The sequence below is a fragment of the Elephas maximus genome, chromosome 11 (genome assembly GCF_024166365.1).
Source record: "Elephas maximus indicus isolate mEleMax1 chromosome 11, mEleMax1 primary haplotype, whole genome shotgun sequence".
Classification (NCBI taxonomy): Eukaryota; Metazoa; Chordata; class Mammalia; order Proboscidea; family Elephantidae; genus Elephas; species Elephas maximus.
Genome location: NC_064829.1, coordinates 99,684,995 through 99,707,105, shown reverse-complemented (window position 1 = coordinate 99,707,105; position 22,111 = coordinate 99,684,995). Strand labels below are relative to the sequence as shown.

General features: G+C 41.7%; 1 protein-coding gene across 1 annotated transcript in view; it reads left to right on the top strand.

The window, feature by feature from the left end:
• Window positions 1–2,494, top strand: part of LOC126086239 (orphan sodium- and chloride-dependent neurotransmitter transporter NTT5-like) — a 30,857-nt gene extending 28,363 nt beyond the window's left edge. The window contains exon 10 of the mRNA XM_049902403.1: window positions 1,888–2,494. Coding sequence (XP_049758360.1) covers window positions 1,888–2,437 — 550 coding nt within the window. The 3' untranslated portion in view covers window positions 2,438–2,494. The remainder of the gene's footprint in view (window positions 1–1,887) is intronic.
• Window positions 2,495–22,111: the final 19,617 nt, after the last annotated feature.

Below are 22,111 nucleotides of genomic sequence, written 5' to 3'. Positions count from 1 at the left end.
CTTTGTGTATATTCATTTATTTAACATATTCGTTGAGTGCTTAATATATGCCAAGCACTGTTTTAGTCACTGAGGATGCAACATTAAATAAAACAAGCATCTGTGCTCTCAGGGGCTTACATTCTAGTGGTGGAGATAGACAATAACCAAAAGAAAAAAATAAAAACAGTGCCTGGCAGTCATAGGTGACAGAAGGAAATAGAAGGATAAGGTAAGATGATCAAGAGTGGGAGTATGTGTGGGTGCTAATTTAGATAGGATTATAGGGAAAATCTCTGATAAGTTAACATTTGAGGGGACTCTTTTTTATTGTGCTTTAAGTAAAAGATACAATTCAAGTCAGTTTCTCATACAAAAGCTTATATACACATTGTTATGTGACCCTAGTTAGTCTCCCTAATACGTGACAGCACACTCCTCCCCTCCACCCTACATTTCTTGTGTCCATCAACCAGCTCCTGTCCTCCTCTGCCTTCTCGTCTCGCCTCCAGACAGGAGCTGCCGAGGGGACTCTTGAATGAAATGAGGGAGGGAGCCATGAGAAGATTTTTGAGAAACGGGGCTCCAAGAAGAGGAGGCAACAAATATTAAAGCCCATGCATCATGCTTGGAGCTTTTGAGGAACAAGGAAGTCAGAGAGGCTGAAATAGAGTGAGTGGGGAGAAGAATGTTAGGAGATGAGGCCAGAGAGATAATGGGGTCAGATCATGTAGGTCTTTGTAAGCTTTTTATGCAGAATGAGATAGAAGCACTGGAGGGTTTTGAATAGGGGTGAGATATTAGATGTATTTTTTAAAAAAGATTCCTATGTCTTCTGTATGGAGAATAGACTATAAGGCATCAAGAGTGAAGCAGGGGAAATAGTTGGGAATATTGTAATATTCCAAGTGAAAGCTAACAAGGTAGAGAGAAGTGTTCCAATTCTGTATATATTATGAAGGCAGAGCTAACAGGGAAGAGGGAACAAGATAATCAGGGACTGGGGAATAGAGAAGATAACAGAAATGGAATGATGGGAGAATCCAAATCAAACACAAGGGACTCCCTGGCCTGGTTTTTTAGCAGGCTGGTATGTGAACATCCAAGTGGTATAATTCAAGGGGGGAAGGCTCAGGGGGCAGCATTTTCAGGTGATAGTGGTTCTTGGAGTCAGTTCATTCATTTCAGTTACTCAACAAACATTTCTTGAGACTTTTTCTGTGTCAGGAAAACTTTGCGGTACTGGGATAGGACTGGATTAGATTTAGTTCTTCTTCTCCAAGAGCAGAGTCCAAAGAGGAAGACCTGCGTAAGCAGAAAGTTCCAGTGCAGAGTGGTCAGTATATAATAGAGGTATCTGGGGGCAGTGTGGGGGTACAGATGCTTATCTAAGGAAGAATGGAGAGTCAGGGAAGGCATCTTAGAGGAGGCATGCTAGAACATACTCAGGCAGAGAAAGAGAGAGAAAGGGGGAAGGAGGACATTCTCAGCCAAAGAACTGTACTTATATATTTACTGAGCTTGAGAAAGTGTACTTAAAAGGCTGCATATCTCAGCTTGAAAAAACTAAGATAAGCTCTCTGAAGGCAGAGTGCCATTTGTTTTTGTCACTGTTGCTCAGTGTTGAATACTTAGCCCCCAGAAGAGTCCCTGATATGAACTTGGGCTGTAACCTGAGGGCATTGGGTAACCAAGGACTATTACTGAACAGTAAGGGAATGTTTGAAAAAACCTTCTTCGGTTGGATGTAGGACTACGGAGAAGATGAGATAAATTAAGGCTTGAGGTGGGGCAGGGGTTTGGATGTAAGATAGAATGTTTGAGAGATATTAAGGCCAAACTGGCCCTTACCTGAAAGCTACGTAAGGCCTGACTGGCCTCACACAGTCTCGTGGCTCTTCCTCCCAGGTTCCTTGCAGAGGTGATGATCCTGATGGGCCGCCCCATCTCTCGCATCTATCGTTTCCTGTTGTGCTGTCTGTGTCCATTTGTGCTGCTAGCCCTGTCTGTGATCACCCCGATTTACGTATATGTGCAGGACTTCATCTACCTGGCCTGGGACTCAAGCACTGTGAGCCTCCTTCCCCAGGTCCCAGAACCCCCTAGGGAGCAGGGACTTGCCCTTTCAATCCACTCTTGGCCTAAGGACCTAGGTATCTCATTCTCTGACTCCCTGAAGGCTCATCAGTTTTCTGTCCTGGTTCCCCTGCTCTTCCACAGTCCTTCTTCTTCTGGGAACTTCCATGTTCTGAACCCCTTTCTTATCTCTCCACAGTCAAAAGAAGTGTCTCGAGAATTCCCATCGTGGGCACTCAACTTGATAATCATCTTAGGTGTCGTTGTCTTCCTACCCATCCTTATATGCTTTGTCTACTGCCTCATCCATAGGATCCTCTTCAGCTCCATGAACTGGGTTGGGTCTGTTATAGTCTCCAAATCCCAAAACCTAAAGCACTAGCTGAGGCCCAGTAAAGATGTTCATAAGCAGGAAACCCTGCAAGAATAATAAAAGAAATTGCTGATTGACTTGTTGTGTGATTTCCTAAAAAGTGGCAGTGACTGCATTCATTTGACTTGACGTCACAGAGTTCAAAGCTTATCTAACAGGCAATTCTTTTTCTTTTTTTTAATAATTTTTATTGTGCTTTAAGTGAAAGTTTACAAATCAAGTCAGTCTCTCACACAAAAACCCATATACACCTTGCTACACACTCCCAATTACTCTCCCCCTAATGAGACAGCCTGCTCTCTCCCTCCACTCCTAACAGGCAATTCTTTACATCAACTTCCAACTGTTGATATCCCTGTACCTAGAATCCATTTTATTACCAGGGGTAGGGGCATTTTTTTGGAGGGTGGGGGCTTCATGGAGCCTGGCTCTGCAGCCCCATCCTCCCTGGTTACCACTGTGATTGTGTTTTCCCCATTTCCCTTGTCAGTATATTCACATGCAGAACTCTCTATATATACACTATTGGTGATGACTATAACACCTGGCTTCTTCTGATCCGTCCACGTCCTAGAATGGGACTGGAGGAGTCACACTGTTGGTAAATAAATCAGTCCACTGGGACCTAGAGCTCTGAGTGTGTGCAGACCTTTTTTTTTTTAAATAAGTTTCTGAGGCGTTCAGTCTTTTTCTCACTAGGCATCTATTCTTTCAAGAGCCAAATGTCCAATCCTGATTTCCTACCTATCTCTTGCTTTGGACCACACCCTCTCAGCTTGTCACATGTATACATCTCCTTAAACCATACACAATCTCTGAATAAAGACAATTATGAAGTCATACTTGCACCTAACATGATACAACTAACATGCCTATAACCCAAAACGCACTAGCCCCATTTATGTCTTATATTTTATAAGTGAAGAGAACAAAAATATTTGATGCACACATGCAAAGCAGAAATACTCATAACAATTGCAGTCCTCGTTTCTGCAACTGGTCACATGGCCTTAACTGGTATTTAGAACTGCCTTCTTCCATCACCCATTCTGTGTTCCCTTTGCCCTCAGCAAGCACCTCAGCTAGTTGTGGTTCTTTGCTTGATGGGGTGACCGAAACCTTTATTCCTGAAGGGTCTGGGTCATTAACAGTCATGTCAGAATTGAGTTGCTGTCATTTTCCATTGACTTTAATCACAGGGCATGGTAGCACTAAGAGATGCCCTAAGGGATCTCCTGCATTAAAGACATACTTTTCTTTACCTCTATTATATAGTATCAATCTGATTTCCTCTTGGTAATCGGGATCAGTCACACCACCCAGTATGGTAACTCCCTTCTTTGCCTGTTGATCCAGAGGTATAAGGAGCCCAAAGTGGCCAGGTGGCATTCTTAGCTTCCAGTTCAATGGAATCAGTGATGTGTCTCCAGGTGGGAGCACTCCTCCCTTTGGAACTAAGACCTCTAGACCTGCAGAGCATAAGATCATGGGGAGAAGCAAAAATCTTGTGAGTGGGTCACTACGGGTAATAGTGAGTGGTGCGACTCCCATTTCCACCCTTTGATTCCTGGACCTCTGAATCCTGGCTATGGGAGAAACAGCACCATATATTGGACGCTGGTTTACAGCATATACAGCTTTCTGGAGAACAGTACCCCAAACCTGCAAGGCATTGCTACCTAGCTGGAACCATAATTGTGTCTTTAGAAGGCCATTCCCTTGACCTACCAAGCCAGCTGCTTCAGGATGATGGGGAACATGGTAAGACCAGTGAATTCCATGAGGATGGGCTCACTGCCACACTTCATTTGCTATGAAGTGAGTCCCTTGATCTGAGGCAATGCTGTGTGGGATACCATGATGGTGAATAAGGCATTCTGTAAGTCCATGGATTTTAGTTTTGGCAGAAACATTGCGTGCAGGGAAGGCAAATCCAAATTCAGACTGTCTATTCCAACAAGGACAAAATGCTGCCCTTTCCGTGATGGAAGTGGTCCAATGTAATCAACTTGCCACCAGGTTGCTGGCTGATCACCTTGAGGGATGGTGCCATATCAGGGACTCAGTGTTGGTCTCTGCTGTTGGCAGATTGGGCACTCAGCAGCGGCTGTAGCCAAGTCAGCTTTGGTGAGTGGAAGTCCATGTTGCTGGACCCATACATAACCTCCATCACTGCCACCATGGCCACCGTCATGGATTGAATTTTGTCCCCCCAAAAATCTGTGTATCAACTTGGTTAGGCCATGTGTGGTTGTCCTCCATTTTGTGACTGTAATTTTATGTTAAGAGGATTAGGGTAGGATTGTAATACCACCCTTTCTCAGGTCACCTCCCTGATCCAATGTAAAGGGAATTTCCCTGGGGTGTGGGCTGTGCCACCTTTTATCTCTGAAGAGATAAAAGGAAATGGAAGCAAGCAGAGAGTGGGGGACCTCATACACCAAGAAAGCAGCACCAGGAGCAGAGCATGTCCTTGGGACCCAGGGTCCCTGTGCCGGAGAAGCTCCTTGACCATGGGAAGATTGAGGACAAGGACCTTCTTCCAGAGCCGTCAGAGACAGAAAGCCTTCCCCTGGAGCTGACGCCTTGAATTTGGATGTTTAGCCTACTTTACCACGAGGAAATAAATTTCTCTTTGTTAAAGCCATCCACCTGTGGTATTTCTGTTATGGCAGCACTAGATGACTAAGACAGCCACTTTGTTCATGATCCCATTGAGCAATGACAGGAGCAGCTAGGGAAAGAGGATAACTGGTTTCCACAGAATGCATCATCCTAACCCCTTGATTGTTAAAATTATCCTCTGCTGAGGTCACCCTTTGGTGAGCATTCACATGAGACACAAATATCTTCACTATGCCAAAGTCCATATGAGTCAGACTATTCTGATTATTGCTTTGACTGTGCTGTCCATTACTGTAACCATGCCCACCTTGTCTTTGTCAACTGAGTGCAGCCACTTGGCCCCTACTACCACAGGTTCCAATCAGCCTCATTGTAGTTAGGTGTCTTAACTCAGGGCAGTTCTCACTGTCAAATCTGATTTACATAAAATAGCAATCACAGCAGTCTTCAAGGATGCTGGGGCTCCCTTCACAAATGTGTTCTTCACAGTTGTGGTAAAAGGTGTGTCCTCTGGGCACTCCATGTGTGGGTCTGTGGGTCTAACACAGTCTAGCATGCCAATTTCCCTAAGCCTTTGGATAACTTCTTCTACAGTATACCAAGGGAGGTCTGGTACTTCAACTTGATTTAGTGCAGGCCACCTCATAATACAGGTCCTTCCTAGTCTGTCTTAGTCTGAAAGCTCAGCTGAAACCTGTCCACTATGGGTGACCCTGCTGGTTTCTGAACACTGGTGGCATAGCTTCCAGCATCACAGCAACACACAAGCTCCCACAGCATGACAAACTGAAAAACTGGCCAGTGAAAACTTCATGAATAATAGCAGAACACTGTCTCCTATAGTGCCAGAAGATGAGTTCATCAGACTGTCAGTTTGTTGAAACTGAAGAAAACTAGAACAAGTCTACGAGAGCCCAAATACAACCTTGAGTATATCCTACCTGAATTTAGAGACAATGTTGAACACTAATGACTGAAGACCAGACAAGTTGTGCAATGACACCAAGGACATCATACATGAAGAAAGAAAGAGGTTCTTAAAAAGAAAGGAAAGGAAGAAGAGACCAAAATGGATGTCAGGAGGACTTCTGGCCAAAATGGCACCATAGACAAAAGCACCATGCTGTCCCTCTACAACAAAGACCAGAAAAACTAAGTAAAACAGAGACAAACCTCATTCCTGGAAGCTGAAGTGTCAAATGAAGAGATCAAGAGCTCAGCCAAGCACGGAATGGAATAAGAAACTGAAAGAGGACAGAGGCCAAGGAAAGATACCTACGGAGAGCCCCATCACTAAAGCAGCATGGATCTGCCATCTTGGACTCCTGTCAGGAATCGGCAGACAGAGAGCATGGGAAAGCAGCTCTACAGAACTCCCAGTAGGAAACAGAACACCTGGTAACCAACGATACACACTTTCCCACCCCCATTCTCTCCCCGCTGCTCTACCTCTGAGCTTGCTGGCTGGCTGCAGTGGCTCGGCCAGCCAGGAAGTGCGGCGTCTGTGCTGCTTGGATTCGCCCCACCGACACTGGTGATCGGTGGACAGGGAGTACAGGAAAGCACCTTCACGAAGTTCCCAGCAGGAGACAGAGCACCCAGTAAGGAGCAATATATGCTTTCTCAATCCCCCCTTCTTCCTCCCGTCTTTGGCCTCCTCTGCTTCCTGCCACCTGCAGTCTTTTGGCTAGAAGGCAACTGCTTTGGTCTCAGGCTGCTTGGATTTGCCTTGCCTACACTGAGCTGGTTTTGGTGCTTTCTGTCTCTTTTAGTTTCTTCTGTGCCTCCTACCACCTCTCCCTTCTTTCTCTGGAACACCTGGTTCCGTGTGCCATCCTTGCTTCTTGAAAGGTTGTGAGGCCATGCTTGACTGGGGAACCACTTCCCTGGCCCGCAACACCATGCTGGTGGGATGCCTGGGGCTTTTTTTTTTTTTTTTTTTGCCTTGTTTTGCGTTGTGTTTTGTTTGTTTTCTTTTTCTTTTTGCAGCTTGGGAGCCCCTTCTCGCCGGTCTGCGCTGCACGGCTTAGGAGCCACTCCGCCAATCTGGACAGCTGTGTAGGTGGAATCCCTAGAGCCATTTTTTTTTTTCTTTCTTTTCTCTCTCTTTTTCCCTTTCTGTCTTTCCTCATTTCTCAGTTCTTGTCTCTCTGCGCCTATCTTCTTTTCCTGTCTCCTGAATACTTGGTGATGTGTGACATCTCTAGCCCCTCTAGCCAGGCTATACCGTGCAGCCTGGGAGCCGCTTCCCTGGTCTTAGCAGCCCCACCAGTGGGACTCCTGGACTCCTGGGGGCTTTTCCAAATTTTTATCTAGTTATTTTTTCTTTCTGTTTCCTTTTTGCTTTCTTTCTTTTTTTTTTTCCTTTTTGCTTTTCACCATTTCTCAGTTTCTTTTCTCTCCACTCCAACAGTAAGCTCCCTTAGCACTCTTTTTTTCTTTCTTTCTTTGCTTGTTTGTTTTTAGCTCCTGTTTCTCTCTCCTCTTTCCCATACCCCTATTAGCTCCACACATCACAAACTCCCCCCCTTTCCTGCCTACCTGCACCATGCAGTGAACATCACACCCCCAAGCAGCAAAGGCATGGTCTACTGGAACCTGCCCAGTACTGATTCCTGGCCCACCCTGTTGCCCCTAGTAGTGCCACAAACAACCCATCCCAGCCCCTCCACTTCAGCTGGACTTGCCCTGCTGCACCATAGCTTATTGACTGGCCCTACCCATTGGACAAGGAGGTGAAAAGAATTGTGACTATAGACGAGCAAACAACAAAGAACACACAGCCCACCTGCTCAGACATTAACCAAATAAAACAAAAAAGCAGGATGAAACAAACAAATCTATAATTAAGAAATGAAGAAAAATAACTACTGAATGTCCTGAAGACAGCAGACAGTATCAAAACATATATATAAAAAAAAGACAGGATGGTTGCAGTAGGCATCCAAAATAAAACACCAGATGACTTTCCAGTAGAAGAAAAGGCACTAGAACTACCTGATAGGGAATTCAAATCTCTAATATTCAGAGCAATCCAAGAGTTGAAGCAAAAAAGCAGACAAAAATGATGAAAAAATAGACAAATTTATGGAAAAGGCAGACAAAATCATGGAAAATACAGACAAAAAAAATGGAACAATTCAGGAAAGTAATACAGGAACAAAATGCCAAAATAGGCGCACAACTAGAAATCATACAAAAACAACAATTAGAAAATCCAAAAGATAAGCAAGAAGACTTCAGAAATGGACAGTGTCGTTGAATGGCTGGGCAGCAGGTTTGAAACGATGGAAGACAGAATCAGCAAAATTAAAGAAAAACACTTGGATACAGCTCTGTGTGAGGAAAAATCAGAAAAAAAGGCAAAGAAAAATCAAGAAACCCTGAGAATTATGTGGGATACAATCAAAAGCAAAAATCTGGGAATGACTGGAGTTCCAGAACAGGGAGAGCAAATGGAAAACACAGAGAAGATCACTGAAGAATTGCTAACAGAAAACTTCCCTAATATCACGAATGATGAAAAGCTGATGATCCAAGAAGCTCAATGAACCCCATATAGGATAGACCCCAAAAGAAAAACACCAAGGCATATCATAATCACACTCCCTAAAACTAAAGAAAAAATCCTGCAAGCAGCTCGAGAAAAACAAAAAGTCACATACAGAGGAGAAACAAAAAGACTAAGCTCTGATTATTCGGCAGAAACCATGCAGGCAAGAAGGCAATAGAATGACATGTATAAAACCTTGAAAGAAAAAAATTGCCAACCAAGAATAATATATCCTGCAAAACTTTCATTCAAATATGATGGTGAAATTAGGACATTTCCAGATAAACAGAAATTAAGGGAATATGTAAAAACCAAACCAAACTTACAAGAATTATTAAAGGGAGTCCTTTGGTCTGAGGACAAACAACATCAGAACACAGCCTGAATCTAGGACACAAGATCGTACTAGCCAGATACCAGCCTAGGCAATGAACACTCAAGGATTATCCAAAACCAAAACAATTCCCACAGAAACCAGAGAGGTTAATCTGTAAATGGCAACAATGTCAGAACAATAAAAGAGGGATTAAGCAGTATAGGTATAGAACTTTCTAATGGAGAGGAAGGCAAGGTGATACCAAGCAATAATAGACTGGTTCAAACCTAGGAAGATAAGGGTAAATTTCAAGGTAACCACGAAGAAAGTTAACAAACCTACTCATCAAAATAAAGAAGAAAAACACAGAGTCTCAAAAACAAAATCTACAAAAACAAAATGAATGTCAGAAGAGACTCTGAAACCTGCTCTTGAACACTGAGTAGCTAAAGCAAAAGGGAGAAATGATGAAATAAAAGAGCTGAAGATTTCAAAGGGCAGCTTGAAAAGACAAAGTATAATGATGACATGTGTAAAGAGCTGGAGATAGAAAAAAAAAAGGGAAAAACAAGCCCAGCATTCCTGAAGCTGAAAGAACTGAATTAAATATGCAAGCCTTGAGTTACAATACTGAAGGATTCTATGGGAACAATATTAAATGATCCAGGAAGCATCAAAAGAAGATGGAAGGAATACACAGAGTCACTATACCAAAAAGAACTGGTCAACATTCAGCCATTTCAGGAGGTAACATATGATCAGAAACGATGGTACCGAAGGAAGAAGTGCAAGCTGCAGTGAAGGCATTGGTGAAAACAAGGCTCTGGGAATTGATGGAACACCAACTGAGATGTTTCAACAATTAGATGCAGCACTGGAAGTGCTCGCTCATCTATGCCAAGAAATTTGGAAGACAGCAACCTGGCCAACCGACTGGAAGAGATCCATATTTATGCCTATTCCCAAGAAAGGTGATCCAAAGAAATGCAGAAATTATTGAACAATATCATTAATATCACACACAAGTAAAATTTTGCTGAAGATCATTCAACAGTGGCTGCAGCAGTATATCGACAGGGAACTGCCAGAAATTCAGGTCAGGTACAGAAAAGACATGGAATCAGAGATATCATTGCTGATGTCATATGGATCCTGGCTGAAAGCAAAGGATACCAGAAAGATGTTACCTGTGTTTTATTGACTATGCTAAGGCATTCGACTGTGTGAATCATAAATTATGGATAACATTGTGAAGAATGGAAATTCCAGAACACTTAATTGTGCCCACGAAGAACCTGTACATAGATCAAGAGGCAGTCATTCAAACAGAACCAGGGGATACCGCATGGTTGAAAATCAGGAAAGGTGTGTGTCAGGGTTGTATCCTTTCACCATACCTATTCAATCTGTATGCTGAGCAAATAATCCAAGAAGCTGGACTACATGAAGAAGAACAGGGCATCAGGATTGCAAGATCGTTAACAACATTCTTTATGCAGATGACACACCTTGCTTGCTGAAAGTGAAAAGGACTTGAAGCACTTACTGATGAAGATCAAAGACCACAGCCTTCAGTATGGATTACACCTCAACATAAAGAAAACAAAAATCCTCACAACTGGACTAATAAGCAACATCATGATAGACGGAGAAAAAACTGAAGTTGTCAAAGATTTCATTTTATTTGAATCCACAATCAACACGCATGGAACAGCAGTCAAGAAACCAAAAGATGCATTGCACTGGGCAAATCAGCTGCAAAAGAGCGCTTTAACTGTTGAAAAGCAAAGATGTCACCTTGAAGACTAAGGTGCACCTGACCCAAGCTATGGTATTTTCTATTGCATCATATGCATGTGAAAGCTGGATGGTGAATAAGGAAGACTGAAGAAGAATGAATTCCTTTGAATTGTGGTGCTGGCAAAGAATATCAAATATACCATGGACTGCCAAAAGAATGGACAAATCTGTCTTGGAAGAAGTACAACCAGAGTGCTCCTCGGAAGCAAGGATGGTGAGACTACGTCTTACATACTTTGGATGCTGTCAAGAAAGATTGGTCCCTGGAGACAGGCATCATGCTTGGTAAAGTACAGCGTCAGTGAAGAAGAGGAAGACCCTTAACAAGATGGACTGACACAATGGCTGCAACAATGGACTCAAGCATAACAATGATTGTGAGGATGGCCCAGGACGGGGCAGTGTTTCATTTGTGGTACATAGGGTCACTATGAGTCAGAACAAACTTCACCACACCTAAAAACAGCAACACAACAACACCTCATAATCCATGCTTCAGCAGCCCAACCAAATAAACTATTAGATCCTTTCCTAGCTTCTTGAGATGAAAAATTGAATAAAGAATCTGTGCTTACATGGAACATTCTCCAGAACCGACCACATATTAGGCCATAAAGCAAGCCCTAAGAGAATCCAAAACATCAAAATGTTACAGAGCATCCTTTCTGACCATAAAGCCATAAAAGTAGAAATCAATAACAGAAAAAGCAAGGAAAAAAATCAAACCCATGGAAACTGAACACCTTGCTCAAAAGCTACTGGGTTATAGAAGAAATTAAGAATGGAATAAAGACATTCATAGAATCAAATGAGAATGAAAACACTTCCTACCAGAACCTTTGGGATACAGCAAAAGCAGTGCTGAGAGGTCAATTTATAGCAATAAATGCACACATCCAAAAAGAAGAAAGGGCCAAAATCAGAAAATTATCCCTACAACTAGAACAAATAGAGAGCAGCAAAAGAAGCTCTTGTGCACCAGAGAAAGGAAATAATAAAAATTAGAGAAGAGTTAAATGAAATAGAGAACAGAAAAGCAACTGAAAAAGTTAACAAGACCAAAATCTGGTTCTTTGAAAAGATCAACAAAATTGAAAAACCACTGGCCAAACTGACAAAAGAAAAATAGAAGAGGAAGCAAATAACCCAGATAAGAAATGAGACGGGCAATATCACAACAGACGCAACTGAAATTAAAAGAATCATAACAGAATATTATGAAAAATTGTATTCTTACAAATTTGGAAACCTAGAGGAAATGGACAAATTTCTAGAAATACATTACCTACTAAACTAACATGAACAGAGGTAGAACAAATAAATAAACCTATATCAAAAGAAGAGATTAAAGAAGGGAATTTAAAATCTTCCAACAACAACAAAAAAAGCCCTGGCCCTGATGGCTTCAATGGAGAATTCTACCAAACTTTCAGAGAAGGGTTAACACCACTACTACTAAAGGTATTTCAGACCATAGAAAAGGATGGAATACTCCCAAACTCATTCTATGAAGCCAGCATAACCCTGATACCAAAACCAGGTTAAGACACCACAAAAAAAGAAAATTACAGACCTATATCCCTCATGAATTTAGACACAAAAATCCTCAACAAAATTCTAGCCAATAGAATTCAACAACATATCAAAGAAAGAATTCACCATAACCAAGTGGGATTCATACCAGGTATGCAGGGATGGTTTAACATTAGAAAAAACAATCAACATAATCCATGACATAAATAAAACAAAAGACAAGAACCACATGATCTTATCAATTGATGCAGAGAAGACATTTGACAAACTCCAACACCCATTCATGATAAAAACTCTCAGCAAAATAGGAATAGAAGGAAAATTCCTCAACATAATAAAAGGAATTTATACACAGCCAAACAGCCAACATCGTCCTAAATGGAGAGAGTCTGAAAGCATTCTCCTTGAGAACGGGAACCAGACAAGGATGCCCTTTACCACCACTCTTATTCAACATTGTGCTGGAGGTCCTAGCCAGAACAATTAGGCTAGAAAAAAATAAAGCACATCCAAATTGCTAAGGAAGAAGTAAAAGTATCTCTATCTGCAGATGACATGATTTTATACACAGAAAACCCTAAAGAATCCACAAGAAAACTACTGGAACTAATAGAAGAGTTCAGCAGAGTATCGGGATACAAGATAAACATACAAAAATCAGTTGGGTTCTTCTGCACCAAAGAGGAAATCACCAAATCAATACCATTTACAATAGCCCCCCAAGAAGATAAAATACTTAGGAAGAAATCTAACCAGAGACATAAAAGACGTATACAAAGAAAACTACAAGGCACTACTGCAAGAAACTAAGAGAGACCTATGTAAGTGGGAAAACATATCTTGCTCACAGATAGGAAGACCTAACATTGTGAAAATGTCTTTTCTACCCAAAGCAATCTGTATATACAATGCAATCCCGATCCAAATGCCAATGGCATTTTTTAATGAGATGGAGAAATAAATCACCAACTTCATATGGAAAAGGAAGAGACCCCAGATAAGTAAAGCATTACTAAAAAAGATGAACAAAATGGGACACCTGGTTTTAGAACCTATTATACTGCCATGGTAGTCGAAACAGCTTGATACTGGTACAACAACAGACACATGGACCAATGGGACAGAATTGAGAATCCAGACATAAATTCATCCACTTATGAGCAGCTGATATTTGACAAAGGCCCAAAATCCATTAATTGTGGAAAAGACTGACTCTTTAACAAATGGTGCTGGCATAACTGGATATCCATCTGTAAAAAAATGAAACAAGACCCGTACCTCACACCATGCACAGAAACTAACTCAAAATGGATCAAAGACCTAAATATAAAATCTAAAATGATAAAGATCACGGAAGAAAAAATAGGAGCCCTAATACATGGCATAAACAGTATACAAAACATCACTAACAATGCACAAACATCAGAAAAGAAACCAGATAACTGGGAGCTCCCAAAAATCAAACACTTATATGCTCATCAAAAGACTTCATCAAAAGAGTAAAAAGACAATCTACAGGCTGCGAAAAAATTTTTGACTACAACAAATCCAATCAGCACCTAATCCTAAAATCTACAAGGTACTGCAAAACCTCAACAACAAAAAGACAATCCAGTTAAAAAATGGGCAAAGGATATAAACAGGCACTTCACCAGAGAAGGCATTCAGGCAACTACCCGATACATGAGAAAATGCTAAAGGTCATTAGTCATTAGAGTTAGACCAAGTTCAACACCCATTCCTGATAAAAACTCTCAATAAAATAGGTATAGAAGGGAAATTCCTCAACATAATAAAGGGCATCTATGCAAAACCAACAGCCAACATCATTCTTAATGGAGAGAGGCTGAAAACATCCCCCTTGAGAACAGAAACAAGACAAGGATGTCCTTTATCACCACTCCTATTTAACATTGTGCTGGAAGTTCTAGCTAGAGCAGTAAGGCAAGAAAAAGAAATAAAGGGCATCAAATTGCTAATGAAGTTAAACTGTCCCTATTTGCAGATGATACAATACATAGAAAACCCAAAAGACTCCTCGAAAACACTACTGGAACTAATAGAAAGATTCAGCAGAGCAGCAGGATACAGGATAAACATACAGAAATCAGTTGGATGAAAATGAGAATGACAAAAAGGAAATCAGGAAAACAATACCATTTATAATAGCCCCTAAAAAAATAAAATACTTAGGAATAAATCTAACCAGGGATGTAAAGGACCTATTCAGAGAAAACTACAAAACACTACTGCAAGAAACCAAAACAGATCTATATAAATGGAAAAACATACCATGCTCATGGATAGGTAGACTCAACTTGTGAAAATGACAATTCTACCCAAAGTGATTTACAAATACAAAGCAATCCCGATCCAAATACCAACAACATTCTTTAAAGGGATGGAAAAAGTAATCACTAACTTTATATGGAAAAGGAAGGATCCCCACATAAGTAAAGCACTATTGAAGAAAGTAGGAGGATTCATACTTCCTGACCTCAGAACCTACTATACAGTTACAGTAGTCAAAACATCCTGTATTGGTACAATGACCGATACACTGACCAATGGAACAGAATTGAGAACCTAGATGTAAATCCATCCACCTATGGTCACCTGATTTTCAACAAGGGCCCAAAGCCCATCAAATGGGGAAAAGACAGTCTTTTTAACAAATGGTGCTGGTAAAACTGGATGTCCATTTACAAAAAATGAACAGGACCCATACCATATACAAAACTAACTCAAAATGGATGAAAGACCTATATATAAAGCCAAAAAACTATGACATTCATAGAAGAAAAAATAGGATCGACTCTAGAGTTCCTAATCCATGGCATTAACAAGATACAAACCACAACCAACAACACACAAACTCCAGGAGATAAGCTAGATAACTGGAATCTTCTAAAAATTAAACACTTAATGCTCACCAGAAGACTTCACCAAGAGAGTAAAAAGAGAACCTACAGACTGGAAGAATAAATTTGGCTACTACAAATCAGACAAAGGTCTAATCTCTAAAATCTACAAGAAAATCCAACACTTCTACAACAAAAAGACAAATAATTGAATTAAAAAATAAGCAAAGGAAATGAATAGACACTCCAGCAAAGAAGGCACTGAAACAGCCAACAGACACATGAGGCAATGCTCTCGATTACTAGCCCTTAGAGAAATGCAAATCAAAACCATAATGAAATACCATCCCACCCCGGCATTACTGGTACAAATCAAAAAAACAGGAAATAACAAATGTTGGAGAGGCTGTGGGGAGATCAGAACCCTTATGCAGTGCTGGTGGGAATGCAAAATGATACAACCATTTTGGAAAACTATACGGTGCTTCCTTAGAAAGCTAGAAATAGAATAACCATACGATCCAGCAATCTCACTCCTAAGAATATATCCTAGAGAAATAAGAGTCATCACACGAATAGACATCCACACACCCATGTTCACTGCAGCATTGTTCACGATAGCAAAAAGCTGAAAACAACTTAGATGCCCATCAACAGAAGAATGGATAAACAAACTGTGGTACATACACACAATGGAGTATTACACAATGAGAAAGAACAACAATGAAACTGTGAAGCATCTCATAAGATGGATGACTTTGGAGGATATTATGCTGAGTGAAATAAGTCAATCACAAGAGGACAAATATTGTATGAGGCCATTACGGTAAAAACTCATGAAAATGTTTACACACAAAAAGAAATAATCTTTGATGGTTACCAGGGAGGGGAGGGGTAGAGATGGAAAAAAGCACTAAATAGACAACAGATAAGTGGTAACTTTGGTGAAAGGTGAGACAGTACAGAATACTGGGGAAGGCAGCACAACTTGTATGAGGCAAGGTCACGGAAGCTCCACAGATACATCCAAACTCCCTAAGGGACTGAATTACTGGGCTGAAGGCTATGGGAACCATAGTCATGGGGAACATCTAGCTCAACTGGCATAATATAGTTTATAAAAAAAAATATTCCACATTCTACTTTGGTGAGTAGCATCTGGGGTCTTAAAAGCCTGTGAGTAGCCATCTAGGACACTCCACTGTTCTCACCCCTTCGGGAGCAAGGAAGAATGAAGAAAACTAAAGCCCTAAGGGAATGGTTAGTCCAAAGGACTAATGGACCACATCTACCACTGCCTCCACCAGACTGAGTCCATCCAGTACAACTAGATGTTGCCTGGCTACCACCACTGACTGCTCTGACAAGGATCACAATAGAAGGTCCCAGACAGAGCTGGGGAAAATGTAGAACAAAATTCTAACTCAAAAAGAGAGACCAGACTTGCTGGCCTATCGGAGACTGGAGAAACCCTGAGAATACAGCCCCTGGACACCCTTTCATGAAGTCACTCCTGAGGTTCACCCTTCAGGCAAAGATTGGACAGGCCCATAAAACAAAACAAGACTAAAGGGGCACACCAGCCCAGGGGCAAGGACTTGAAGGCAGGAGGGAACAGGAAAGCTGGTAACAGGGAACCCAAGGTTGAGAAGGGAGAATGTTGACATGTTGTGGGGTTGTTAACCAGTGTCATAAAACAATATGTGTACTAGCTGTTTAATGAGAAAAAAAAGATCATTAGCCATTAGAGAAATGCAAATCAAAACTACAATGAGATGCCATCTCACCCCAACAAGGCTAGCATTAATCAAAAAAAACACAAAATAAATTTTGGAGAGGTTGTGGAGAGACTGAAACACTTCTACACTGCTGGTGGGAATGTAAAATGGTACAACCACTTTGGAAGTCGATTTGGCACTTCCTTAAAAAGCTAGAAATAGAAAGAACTACCATATGATCCAGCAGTCCCACTCCTTGGAAAATATCCTAGAGAAATAAGAGCCATCACACGAATAGATAAATGCACACCCATGTTCATTGTAGCACCGTTTACGATAGCAAAAGGGTGGAAACAACCAGGGTGCCTATCGACGGACAAATGGATAAACAAATTATGGTGTATTCACACAATGGAATACTACACAATGATAAAGAACAATGATGAAACCATGAAACATCTCATAACATGGATGAATCTGGAAGACATTATGCTGGGTGAAATTAGTCAGTCACAAAAGGACAAATACTGTATAAGACCACTATTATAAGAACTCATGAAAAGGTTTAAACACAGGAGAAAACATTCTTTGATGGTTACAAGGGTGGGGAGGGAGGGAGAGAGGTATTCATTAAAAAAAAAAAAACTAGATAGTAGACAAGAATTATTTTAGGTGAAGGGAAGGGCAACACACAATACAGGGGAGGTCAGCACAACTGGACTAAACCAAAAGCTAAGAAGTTTCCTGAATGCAACCAAACACCTCAAGGGACAGAGTAGCAGCATCAGAGGTCTGGGGACCATGGTTTCAGGTGACATCTAGGTCAACTGGCATAACAAAGTGTATTAAGAAAACGTTATGGATCCCACTTTGGTGAGTGGCATTTGGAGTCTTAAAAGCTAGCAAGTGCCCATCTAAGATGCATCAGTTGGTCTCAACCCACCTGGAGCAAAGGAAAGTGAAGAACACCAAAGACACAAGGGAAATATGAGCCAAAGAGACAGGAAGGGCCACATAAACCAGAGATTCCATCAGCCTGAGACTGGAAGAACTAGATGGTGCCTGGCTACTACCAATGACTGCCCTGACAGGGAACACAACAGAGAATTTCTGATGGAGCAGGAGAAAAGCTGGATGCAGTGCTCAAATTCTAGTAAAAAGACCAGACTTAGTGGTCTGACTGAGACTGGAGGGAACCCAGGGCACATGGCCCCCAGACTCTCTGTTAGCCCAAAACTAAAACCATTCCCGAAGCCAACTCTTCAGACAAAGGTTAGACTGGACTATAAGACATAAAATGATACTGGTAGGAGTGTGCTTCCTAGTTCAAGTACACACATGAGACTCTGTGGGCAGCTCCTGCCCGGGGGCAAGATGAAAAGGCAGAGAGGGACAGAAGCTGATTGCATGGACACGGGAAATACAGGGTGGAGAGGAAGAGTTTGCTGTCACATTATAGGGAGGGCAACTAGTGTCACATAACAATGTCTGTATAAGTTTTTGTATAAGAAACTGACAAACTATAAACTTTCACTTAAAGCATAGTAAAAACAACAACAAAAAGAATCTGTGCTTACTGGACCCATGTCAATAAACTCAGACTGATCCATCTTTATATTCCTTGCACCATCCTTAATAGCCATTCCCACACATAGTCCCCAAGTTTCTGTTTGTACATATTAGAAAAGGAAAGCAATTCTTCTGGAGTGTAGCATACCTTCTCCTGGGTCACACTTTGTACTTTACCTTTTGGGGCTTGCTAGGACTTTAGCTATTGGTCTAGAAGCCAGAATCAGTAGTGTGGAATTGTTTTGAGAACATTCAGCATTGTCTTGTAAAGCATCTGCCTCAGGCAGTGCCCCAGGCAATGACTCAGGCAAGGGCTCTTTAGAGGCAGCTGGGCTAGGGCTAATCTCATTAGATTGGAGTTGAGGGACTAATGGTTCTTCTAGACAGGGTGGTTTAGCAGACAAACATGAAGTAATCTCTTCAGATGGGAGTGGTTCTGCTGGCAGGAGTGATTCAATGGAATTTAGGGGCTCGGTGTCTCCAGCTTCCTGATTATCTGTCCATATGTCCCCATCCCAAGTTTCAGGATCCCATTTCTTCCCAATCAATGCCCTTATTTTAACTTCAGACACCTCTTGAGATTGGCAATCGAGCTGGCATTGTAATTCAGCCACTCTTACAATAAGACTCTGAGTTTGGCTTTCAGCAATATCAGCTCTATTACTACAAGAAATAAGACTTTCTCTCAAAGCACAAGTGGAAACTTTGAGGTCATTTATGCAGCACTTGAGCTTTGACTCTGAAGCCTTGAGTGCATCTCTTTCTTTCACCAGTTTGTCTAGTGAACGTAGGACCAACAAACCAGCTTCCTTATATTTCTCATTCTAACAAAACTATAGAAAGATATCACACGTGTGTTCACCCAGAGCCTCCCTTTTCACCAATACCTGATCTATTGGTGGTGATATATTGCGTATTTGTATTGCCACCTCATGCCATGGATTACCAGTGCTCTCTTTACTGCTGGAAGCAGGGTCATCAACATCTTTAAGACTAGCCAGACTTCAGAACCAATTTAGAAAACTCATCCTTACAATTTTGTTTCTCTAGAACCATCCCTGGTACCAAATGTCTTAGGTTGGGTTCTCTAGAGAAGCAAAACCAGTAAAGCTGATAGCTCCAGTCCCAAGAACTGGAGGTCAGATGAACAGGAGGCAGCTGCAGGATCCAAAGAGGGAGAAAAAACAGAAGGTTTGCTTATATTCAGATACAGGCCACACCCCCAAGGAAACGCCCTTTCAACTGATTGGCTACTCACAGCAGAGTCCATCATGGGAGTGATCACACATAAACACTGCGAATCATGGCCCAGCCAAGTTGATAACACAATCTTAACCATCACACCATGCTAGATGCCTAGATTTGCCTTATCCAAGGCCTGGCCTTCAGCCAAGTTGGAGAAGGCTTACCAAGGAATTAAGTGGCTTCATGAAAGGTAGAAAAAATATAAATGTGCTTGCTAATGGGCTATGGCAATCCTGTCATTAATGTAAACATGATTTTTATAAAGATGTTGCATCAGTGGTTCCAAGACTGTTTTGTGGACTAAGTGCATCTATAAATCAACTAGTTTGGGGAACTACCAAGTTATATTGCTGAGCTGATCAAAGGTCGATATCTTCTTGGTAAGAGCCATCACTAATTTTACCACAGGGCTAAATGAAATGAATTTGCCTTGTAGGTGATGACTGAGTGGAACTTGCAACTTGTGGGCTGGGCGGCTCTACGATAGAGCTGAAGCCCAACAGGGGATAAGGCCAGCCAGTTTTCCACTGGGGCTGTGGGCTGTGGGTTGGGTTTTCATTTAATGCTTGGAGATGCCAGGATTTTGGATTGCTCGGGGCCCACGGGGAGGCTGCCCCTGTGTAAGTTTCTGTGAAAAAAGAAGGAAAAGAAGATACCCCCAGCCATCTGCGTTTGGGGCATGGGGTGTGGGTCTGGAAAATGGAAAGATGGTGGATCCTAAAGTCTTCACACCACTGAAGTCTCAAGCTCCTCAAGCTCAAAAATAGGAGACTGGAATGAGCGTGAACCCCCACGTCCACTGGCTCTTGTATCTTGTCGCTTACTTTGGACATGTTATCAGGAGGGACCAATATCTCAAGAAGGACATCATGCTTGGTAAAGTAGAGGGTAAGCAAAAAAGAAGACCCTCAATGAGATGGATTAACACAGTGCTTGCGACAAGGGGCTCAAACATACCTACTATTTGAGAATTGGGCAGGATAGGGCAACTTTAGTTCAGCTTTACATAATATCACTATGAGTTGGAGCCGACTCTAAGGCACCTAACAACAACACCTGAATCAATGATCTATCTTCTTGAAAACTTGTGTTATTGAGTCGGATAAGTTGGGGACTGGAGAGAGAAGACGGTTGCCTTTTCCCCATTATATGTTTTAAGTTACTAGAATATAAGCTTTACTAGCACTTACGCAGGAATTTTGATGGTTCACTGCTATATCCAAAATGCCTAGACGGTGTCTCATACACATGGTTGCAAGCCCAAGTAAGTAATAAAATATTTGTTAAGTGAATAGAGTAGCTCCAAAGCAAAACCTGTTGCCATTGAGTTGATTCCAACTCGTGGAATCCCCACGTGTTACAGAGTAGAACTACTCCATACTGTTTTCTTGGCTGTAATTTTTATTGAAGCAGTTTGCTAGGTCTTTCTTTTGTGGTGCTACCAGGTGGGTTTGAACTGCCAATCTTCAGGTTAGCAATTCAGTGCAAACCATTTGTGCACGAGGCACCTTTTGATAAGACTCAGAAGTTAATATTTTAAATAGTTTTCAGTCTATATATGAGACTTTTCCATGTCATGTATTATTTCTCTCCTTGTTAAAAAGAAAAAAAAAACGCTATTAATAATCTGAAGTGATGTTACAAGTACAAAAAAGGTTTTGATTTTTCCCTAGCACTATGCCCATCTGTGAGATGGATTGACGCAGTATCTGCAACAATGGGCTCAAGCATAACAATGATTGTAAGGATGGCACAGGACCAAGCAGTGTTTTGTTCTGTTGTGCATAGGGTCACTATGAGTTGGAACCGACACAATGCCACCTAACAGCAACAATGCCCATCTATATAGTGTTGACTCTCTTTTTTGTGCTGGATTCTAGATCCCTTAACTCTTGGTCATTGTCATGGTCATTGTCATTCATTAAAAAAATCCATCTAACATCCATTTTAAAACTCTAATCTGATTCAAAGTTTTCCCATTCCTATTTCTGGATAAGCTTGTGGCGCAAGAGACCTGGAGTGGAGCAGGGGTGGCCTGTGCTTTTATTCTTTCTTCCCCTTTGACTCATCCCCTCCCCTTTTCCAGCCCGTGGTTCCAACCCCAGGTTCTCTACCCTTTTCTAGCTTAAAATCTCCTTCCTTTTTTCAGGCCAAAGGCTCCATGCAGGGGAATAGGGGACAATCTTCTCCAACTTTTCTGGGAACATGGCAGCAACTATCTCTCCATGGGTGGTTGCTGCTTCTCTGGCTAACGCAGACTGGCCTTGTATGCCCTAATGTGTAGGCAGTGTCTGAATGGTGGTTTTCTTGCGGAGGCTCATGTGTGAGTTCTCCTGACAGCAGAGTTCCCTGATATGGGAGACTTGACTCCACCTTAATCTCTTCTGAGCCCCCTCCTATTTATTCATGGTGATATATCTGACAACATTTTCCTGCCAGGCTCCCAGGTCCAGCAGCCAGCCT